General features: G+C 36.3%; 1 protein-coding gene across 3 annotated transcripts in view; it reads right to left on the bottom strand.

Moving 5' to 3' along the window:
- The window catches only part of CWF19L2 (CWF19 like cell cycle control factor 2), a 125,724-nt gene that overhangs the window by 11,294 nt on the left and 105,322 nt on the right, over positions 1-9,108 (bottom strand). For all 3 annotated transcript variants that reach the window (XM_017868856.1, XM_017868863.1, XM_017868873.1), the window contains one exon: positions 488-643. In XM_017868856.1, coding sequence (XP_017724345.1) covers positions 488-643 — 156 coding nt within the window. The remainder of the gene's footprint in view (positions 1-487; positions 644-9,108) is intronic.

Genomic DNA, 9,108 nt, shown 5'->3' with positions numbered 1-9,108 from the left:
TAAAAGGTCAAAATCAAAAATTTCTTCTGAGAGAAATTTACACAGCAGAGTATTTTGTGCTTCCATTTCTTTCTTTCTTTTTTTTTTTTTTTTTGAGACAGGGTCTCACTCTGTCGCCCAGGTTGGAGTGCAGTGGTGCAATCACAGCTTACTGCAGCCTCCGCCTCCCAGGTTGAAGTGATTCTCCTGCCTCGGCCTCCAGAGTAGCTGGGATTACAGGCGCCCACCACTATGCCCCATTAATTTTTGTATTTTTAGTGGAGATGGGGTTTTACCATGTTGGCCAGGCTGGTCTTGAACTCCTGACCTCAGGTGATCTGTCCACCTTGGCTTCCCAAGTGAGGCACTGTGCCTGGCTTATTTCATTTCTTTATATAAATTTTGATGTAAGTATATAGGAGAAAAATACATTAATCAAGACAACAATATTTATAAAATAGCACTGTAGCAAAAAATAAGCATATATGCAAAGACTACTTATAAATACCTTAAAATAGATGGGAGCCATGTCGCCCACTTCCTTGGGGAGAGGAATGCATTCATAAACCATGTGGTACTGTTTCTTCATGCCCATATTAGTTTCCAAAAAGATGCAGTCTAATCCTTTATCTTCAAACATCTTTACCAATGATTTTCTGAACATCTGAAACAAAAGAACTAGGTAAAGAAAACACTTAAAGGCGATTCAAAATAACGCATTTTCAAGAGATCTGAAATATGAAAACTTTAATAAAAAAGTACAAATCCCTTTAAAATGAAAAATAAATAGTAATATCTGAACTCTGCAATGTTATAGTTGCTTTACTTTCTAAATCTACTATATAATTTCATATGTTTAAGCAAGATTTTTTTTTAAAAACTGAAACCCACTATGTATATATTAGAAATAGTTTCAGTAAAATGAGAGAAAGGAGATAAAAATCAAATTTAGGTGGTAAAATATGAAGAACTGCCAGAACAATCATAGGAAAACATCCATAAGCCAAAAGAGGTACTCTGAGCAGATGGGCATCCTTAAACTCAGAAATACATGAGAATTCATTCCCAATTGTTTTCCTATGCTGCATTTGTTGGTTCCCTATTTCTGCTGACCCATCACTAATAACCTTGCATATTCAGGTAGTCCTCTATTTTCACATATAATGCAGTCCTATAAAGTATATGAAAGCCAAATACACTAAAGCTGAAAATAGGATTTTCTCTTCCCAAGGAACTAACCATTATTATACACTATATGCAACTATACATACACATATAATCAGTTGTCTTTGTGTGTGTTGTGTGCGTGTGTATTTCACACTCCTAGGCCTAAGGGGCAGCTGTTTGTAGAGGGTGATTGAACGGAGCTGAGTGGTCCAGGATGTCTGCATGCATTCACATGACACCCCTTGTAATAAAGGATGGATCTAGGGATTGAGAGAAAGGGGAGCAGGCTGAAGGCTGGATGCCAGAGCCCAGTTCTGTCCACATCACCATGTCTTACTGTGAACCCCTCAAGGTGTCTAAGAATTCTGGATGGGCACGGTGGGTAATCCCAGCACTTTGGGAGGTCGAGGTGGGTAGCTTACCTGAGATCAGGAGTTCAAGAGATCTCCTGAGATCAGGAGATCAAGGTGTCTAAGAATTCTAAGCTAAAGTTGGCCTTGTAAGATGTTATGAAAGTATATTTAAGTAGGAAGATAAAATGTATTTTATTTAGATTTGTTGGCTTGATTTATAACTTTTTAATATTTTGTTTAAACATTTTGTTTTGAGGTAATTACAGATCACATGTAGTTAAAAGAAATAATACAGAGAGATTCCATGTACCCTTTACTCAGTTTCCCCAAAGGTAACATCTTATAAAACTATACTATAATATCACAACCAGGATATTGACATTGATACAGTCAACACTGAGAGCAATTCCAACACCGTCCATAAAGATCTTGCCTGTTACCCTTTTACTTCTCTTCTTCTTTTATTTTTACAGATGTGGTTATGCTGTGTTGCCCAGGCTGAAGCACCAGTGCTATTCACAGGTGCAATCATAGCACACTACAACCTCATACTCAGGCTCAGGCAGTCGCCCCCCATTAGCCACCTGAGTAGCTGGGACTAAAGATGCGTGCCACCATGGCCAGCTCCTGTTACCCTTTTACAGTCACAGTCATTTCACACCCTACCCAGTCCCCATTCCCCCTTCTGCTGCCTTCACCCTTAATGTGTTCCTGGTGTCTTTAATTCTGACATTTCAAGAATGTTACATAAATAGAACCATGTAATCTTTTGAGGTAGGCTTTTTTTTTTTCCTTCAACTGTTATTTTAAGTTCAAGGACACATGTGCAGGATGTGCATGTTTGTTACATAGGTAAACGTGTGCCATGGTGGTCTGCTGCACAGATCATCCCATTACCTAGGTATTAAGCCTAGCAACCATCACCTATTCTTCCTGATGCTCTCCCTCCTCCCACCTCCCACCCACCGACAGGCTCCAGTGTGTGTTGTTCCTCATCACCATGTGACCAGGTGTTCTCATCATTTAGCTCCCATTTATAAGTGAGAACATGTGGTGTGTGGTTTTCTGTTCTGGCATAAGCTTGCTGAGGATAATGGCTTCCAACTCCATCCATGTCCCTGCAAAGGACATGATCTCATTCCTTTTTATGGCTGCATTCTATTCCATGGTGTATATGTACCACATTTTTTTATCCAATCTATCATTTATGGGCATTTCTGTTGATTCCATGTGTTTGCTATTGTGAATAGTGCTGCAATGAACATATGTGTGCATGTATCTTTATAACAGAATGAATTATATTCCTCTGGGTATATACCCGGTAATGGAATTGCTAGGTCAAATGGTATTTCTGCCTCTTTGGGGAATTGTCACACTGTTTTCCACAATGGTTGAACAAATTTACACTCCCATAAATAGTGTATAAGCATTCCTTTTTCTCTACAACCTCACCAGCATCTGTTGTTTTTTGACTTTTTAATAGTAGCCATCAGGCTTTTTTCAATCAGCATATTCTCTGGAGATCCACCCAGGTTGTTTCATGTATCAACAATTCATTCTTTTCCATTGCTGAGAGTATTACTGAAATGGATGTACCCAGTATATTTAACCATTTACCTTTACGGAATATTTGGGGTACTTCCAGTTTTTAGTTATTACAAATAAAGCTGCTATGAACATTTGTGCACAGGTTTTTGGCGAAATATAACTCCATTTCTCTGGAATAAATGCTAAGAAGTGCAAGAGTTCAGTCCTACAATAGTTGCATATTTCACATTTTAAAAAACTGCCGAACTGTTTTCCAAAGCGGTCATACTATTTTACATTTCTACCAACAACAGAAGAGCAACTCTTGTTTCTCCATATCCTGGCCAGCATCTGGGGTTGTCAATGTGTTTTATTTGACATTTTGATAGTTGTAATTTATCACTGTGATTTTAATTTGCATTTTCCTAACAGCATTTTTATATGTTTATTTGCCATCTATTAATATATATCCTCTTCAGCAAAATGTTTCTTCATGTCATTTATCCTTTTTTTTTTTTTTTTTTTTCTGAGACGGAGTCTCGCTCTGTCACCCAGGCTGGAGTGCAGTGCTGCGATCTCAACTCACTGGAGACTTTGCCTCCCAGGTTCAGGTGATTCTCTCACCTTAGCCCCCCAAATAGCTGGGATTACAGGCGTGCACCACCACGCCTGGCTAATTTTTGTACTTTTAGTAGAGTGGAGGTTTTGCCATGTTAGCCAGGATGGTTTCCAACTGCTGACCTGAGGTGATCCACCCGCCTCAGCCTCCCAAAGTGCTGGGACTACAGGTGTGAGGCACCGTGCTCGGCCAATTTTCTAATTGGATTCTTTGTTTTCACTGTTTTGACATTCTAGATATAAAAATATTCTTTATATATTCTAGATACAAATCCATTATCAGGTATGTGGTTTGCAAATATTTTCTCCTAGTCTATAATTTGTCTTTTCATCTTCCTATCAGAGTATTTTGCAGAACAAAAGTTTTTAATTTACGACAAAGCTCAATTTATCAATTTTTGTTTCCATGGATTATACTTTTGGTGTCAAGTCAAAGAACTCTGTGTACCCAAGATCTTGACAATTTTATCTTGTTTTTTTCCCAAAAGTTTTATAGTTTTGCACTTTACACTGGAGTGCTGTGCTCCACTATACAATGGAGGGCTGTGTTCCGTTTTGAGTTAATATTTATATAAGGTATGAGGTTTAAGTTGATACTCAGTTTTTTGCTATGCATGTCCAATTGCTCCAGCACCATTTAATGAAAAGGCTATCCCTTTTCCACTGAATTGTTTTTGCACCTTTGTCAAATTCAGTTGAGAGTATTTGGTTGTGTCTATTTCTGGGTTCTCTATTTGGTTTAATTAATCTATATGTCTATCCCTCCACCAATATCACATAATCTTGATTACTGTAGATATGTAATAATCTTGCTTATTATATATCTCCAGTAATCAGGTAAGGCTGATTCTTCCAACTTCTTGTTCAAAATCATTTTCACTATTTTAGTTCCTTTGCCTTTCCATATAAAGTTTAGAATAATTCTATCTATACCTACAAAAAATCTTGCTGGGATTTTGATAAAAATTGTGTTAAACTAGTATATTAATTTGAGAAAGACTGTCATCTTTACTATGTTGACTCTCCTAATCCATAAACATGGTATATCTACATTTGTTTTATTTTTGAAATTTCTCTTATCAGTGTTTTGTAGTTTTTAGCATACAAAACATGCACATGTTTTGTTAGATTTGTACCTTAGTCCATCCTCAGAACTTGTGGATTCCATATTTACAAATTTGCCTTCCAAATCAATTCTCATGTCATTTTTGAGATCTTTCACAGGCAACTGCAGAGTGGTGAAACAGTTGAGTCACCTGACACACACATTCCCAACCAAAGTTGAACAAAGCAATGGTCTGCCCTGTTTCAATTCTCAATGTAAACACGTGTGCTCTTCAGGGTCTATTTAGTGCCACATTTCCACATATTTGTGCTTTTTGTTGTTGATTTCTCTATTCAAACTGGACCCTAAGCACATTACTGAAGTGCCATCTGGTGTTCCTTAACACAACACTGTGATGTGATGTTTCTTATGGAGAGAATAAGCTTTAGATAAGCTTCCTTCAGGCAGTCTTTAATCTTTGATTCTGAGAGTTTTTATCATAAATGAGTAGGAATTTCATCAAATGCTTCTTCTTCTTCTTCACTGATTGATATGAATATAGTGGATTATAATGATTTATTACCTAATATTGAACCAGTCTTGTATACGTGGTATAAGCCCCACTTGGACATAGTGTGTTATTGTTTTTATATATTGCCAAACTCTATTTGCTAATATTTTGTTAATAATTTTTACACCTCTATTCACAAAGGATATTGAGCTGTAGTTATTTTATTTAACTGTCTTGTGGTATGAGGATAACACTAACTCATGGTATCTAGATAATACAAACTCCCAATACGAATGAATTGGAAAGTGTTCTTTCCTCAAGAGATTATATAAAATTAGTGTCAATTCTTTAAAAGTTTCATAAAATTCTCCAATGAAACCATCTGGGTTTGGAGATTTAATTTTTTAGAAGTGTTACATTATGAAGTCCACTCTCTTACTAGTTAAAAGATTGTTCAAATTGTCTGTTTCATATTGAGTGTGTTGTAACAGTTTGCATTTCAAGGAACTGATCCATTATATCCAGATTATTCCCTTAATATCTTTTTGATATTATTCCCTTATTATCTTTTTGATGACTGCAAAATCTATACTAATACTGTTTTATTTCTGATATTGGTAACTTGTTTTTTCTCAATTTTTTTTCTTTGTTGGTCTTGCTGGAAGTTTATTAATTTATCTTTTTTAAAACCCCAATTTTCATTTCATTGATTTCCTCTATGATTTTTCTATTTTCAATTTCATTGATTTCTGCTCTTATCTTTATTATTTCTGTCCTTTTGCTTGCTTTGGATGTACTTTGCGCTTCTTTTTCCAGGTTCTTGAGGTGAAGGTTTTTCCTCTTTTCTATAAGTACTTAGTGCTATCAATTTATCTCTTGGCACTCACTTAGCTGTGCCTCATAAATCTTAACATGTTGTAATTTCATTGTAATTCAATTCGATTATTATTTTTTAAATTTCTCCTGAAACTTCTTTTTAAGCTCTACTGAAGTGTATTATTTAATTTCTAAGTATTTGGAAAATTTTCTATTATCATTCGGTTATTAATTTCTAGTTTGATTCCACTGTGGTCAGAGAATGCACTCTGTATGCTTTCAATTGTTTTAAATTCGTTGAAGTTAGTTTTGTGGCAAGATAAGAGTCTATACTCTGAAAAAAATGTTTTCTACTATTGTTGAGTGGAGTGTTATACAAATATTGATTAAATCCTGCTGACTGATGGTTATAGTAGTCTGACTAATGACCCCCAAAGATATCCAGGTCCTATTCCCAAGAACCTAACAACATTACCATATATGGCATAAGAGACTTTTCAGATATATTAAGAATCTTGAGACAGGAAGATTATCCTGGATTGCCTGGGTATATCTTAAATGTAATTAGAAGTTTCCTCATAAGAGGGAGGCAGAGCAAGTTGCGACTAAAGAGGAGAAGGCAATATGATGACAGAAGCAGAGACTGAAATGATGCAGCCACAAGCCAAGAAATGCTGCCAGCCCCTAGAAACTAGAAGAGGTAAGGAACAGATTCTCTTCCAGAGTCTCCAGAAGGAACCAGTCCAGTTGATAGCTTGATTTTAGCCCCATAAGACTCATTTGGAAACCAACCTCCAGAACCATAAGAAAATACACTTCTATAGTTTTAAGGCACTAACTCTGTGGTAATTTGTTACAGCAACAACAGGAAACTCGTGCAATGGCATTTTTAAGTTCTTTTATATCCTTGATGATTTTCAGTCTGGTTGTTGCATCAATTGTTAAAATGGGGGGAGGTGCTGAAGTCTCTAACAATAATTATGAATTTGTCCGTTTTTTCTTTCAGTTCATTCGGTTTTTGTTTTACACATTTGTGCCTCAGTGTTGGCGTACGCATATTTAGGACTGCTATGTCTTCTTGGTGGATTGACCCTTTCACTATTATGTAATGTGTCTCTCTTCTTTGGTAATTTGCTCTGCTCTAAAGTCTCCTCTATCTGGCATAAATGCTTTGTTTTCATTAATGGCTGCATAATATATATATTCCCATCCTTTTATATTATTCTACTTGTGGTATTATTACATTTGAAATGAGTTCTTGCAGACAGCATATAGTTGAGTTATGAAATCCCCTCTACTAAACTATCTTTTAACTGATATACTGTTTATTGATATAGTAGAGATATTCTATTTTTATTTTTTTGTTTTCTATTTGTTCTTTTTATTGTTTTTCTGGTTCCTTTCTCCTGCCTTCTAATGGTTACTTGAACATTTTTAGAATTCCATTTTGATTTATCAGTAGTGTTTTACAGTCTGTCAATTTGTATAGTTTTTAAAGTGGTTCTAAGACTTGCTTCAAGGCATTACATATACATACATATATATTTAATTGCAGTCTACTGGGGCCACTTTACCAATGCAAATAAAATATAGACACCTTACTTCCCTTTATGTCCCTTTACTCTCCCTCAGTTAGAATTGTCTTAAATACTTTCTCTACATACATTTGGAAACACATGAGACACCAGGAGCGGTGGCTCACGCTTGTAATCCCAGCAGTTTGGGAGGCCGAGGCAGGCTTATCATCTGAGGTCAGGAGTTCAAGACCAGCCTGGACAACATGGTGAAACCCTGTCTCGACAAAAAATACAAAAACTAGCCAGGTGTGGTGATGCATGCTTGTAGTGCCAGCTACTCATGAAGCTGAGGCACAAGAATCACTTGAACCCAGAAGGCAGAGGTTGCAGTGAGCCAAGATCATGCCACTGTACTCCAGCCTGGGTGAGAGTAAGACTCCATCTCAAAAAAACTTTCTAGGGGCTGCCAGGGTTTCTTGGCTAGTGGCTGCATCATTTCAGTCTCTGCTTCTATCATCATATTAGCTTCTCCTCTTCTTTAGTCAAAACTTCTTTCCTCCTTCCTGATCTTCCAGCATTTTTTCTTTTATCATTTCCTCTCAGATTAAAGAACTTCCTTTAGCTATTTTTTAGTATACTCAAAGAATAGACCTAAAGTCATCAGCTCTGCTGACGACAATTTCTCTTTCCATCACCTAACAATGTCTTGATTTTCTCCCATATTCCTGAAGGATATTTTCACTAGAAACAGAATTCTTGCTTGACAGTTATTTTCTGTCAGCACTTGAGAAATGTGTTACTTCCTTCTGGCCTCCATGGTTTCTAGTGAGAAATAAGCTGTCATTCAAATCGTATTTTCCTTATAGCATTTTTTCCTAATTCAAATCAATTTTCCTAATTGCTTGCTGAAGCATTTTTATGAGGGCTGCTTTAAAATCTTTGTCAGATAATTAGGACATCTCTGTTATCTTGGTGTTGGTGTCTACTGATTACCTTTTCCATCCTAGTTGAGATTGTCTCTATAAGTAATTTTCAATTGAAATCTGGACATTTTGAGAATTAAGAGACTGGATCTTGTTTAAATTTTACATTTTATACAGCTTTTCCTAATACTGCTCCATCAGAAGAAAGAGAGATACTACCTCATTACTGCCATATGGGGATGGAAGTTCAGGTTCCCAACTTGGCCTCTGTTGACACTCAAAAATGGCAGAGGCGACTCATTACTGCTGGGTAGCAGATGCGAGTTCTAGGTTCCCATTAGGCTTCCACTGATACTATCCTGACTGGGAGGAGGAGGCATGCCTTGTGTCTCCTCCCCACATGGTTTCCACTCATCGATACCTTCACATGCCTAGTGTTACTTGCACAAAAAAAAAAACCTAAAAAACAGAATCAAATAGGAAAACATACAAATTTGGTATTATGACAGCTTTTCAGATTGTCTCTATTTTGTTACTTGTTACTATGCTTATAAATTTTGTTTATTAAAAAAACTTTATTGTTACTTATTTCAATATCTAGCCCTAGAGTGAGAAGATAACCTTATATACTACAAAAAGGAAAATCGTTAAC

The sequence above is a fragment of the Rhinopithecus bieti genome, unplaced genomic scaffold, assembly GCF_001698545.2.
Source record: "Rhinopithecus bieti isolate Rb0 unplaced genomic scaffold, ASM169854v2 scaffold_789, whole genome shotgun sequence".
NCBI lineage: Eukaryota > Metazoa > Chordata > Mammalia > Primates > Cercopithecidae > Rhinopithecus > Rhinopithecus bieti.
Note: the sequence above shows the minus strand (reverse complement) of the source record. Positions and strands in the feature narration are given on the sequence as shown.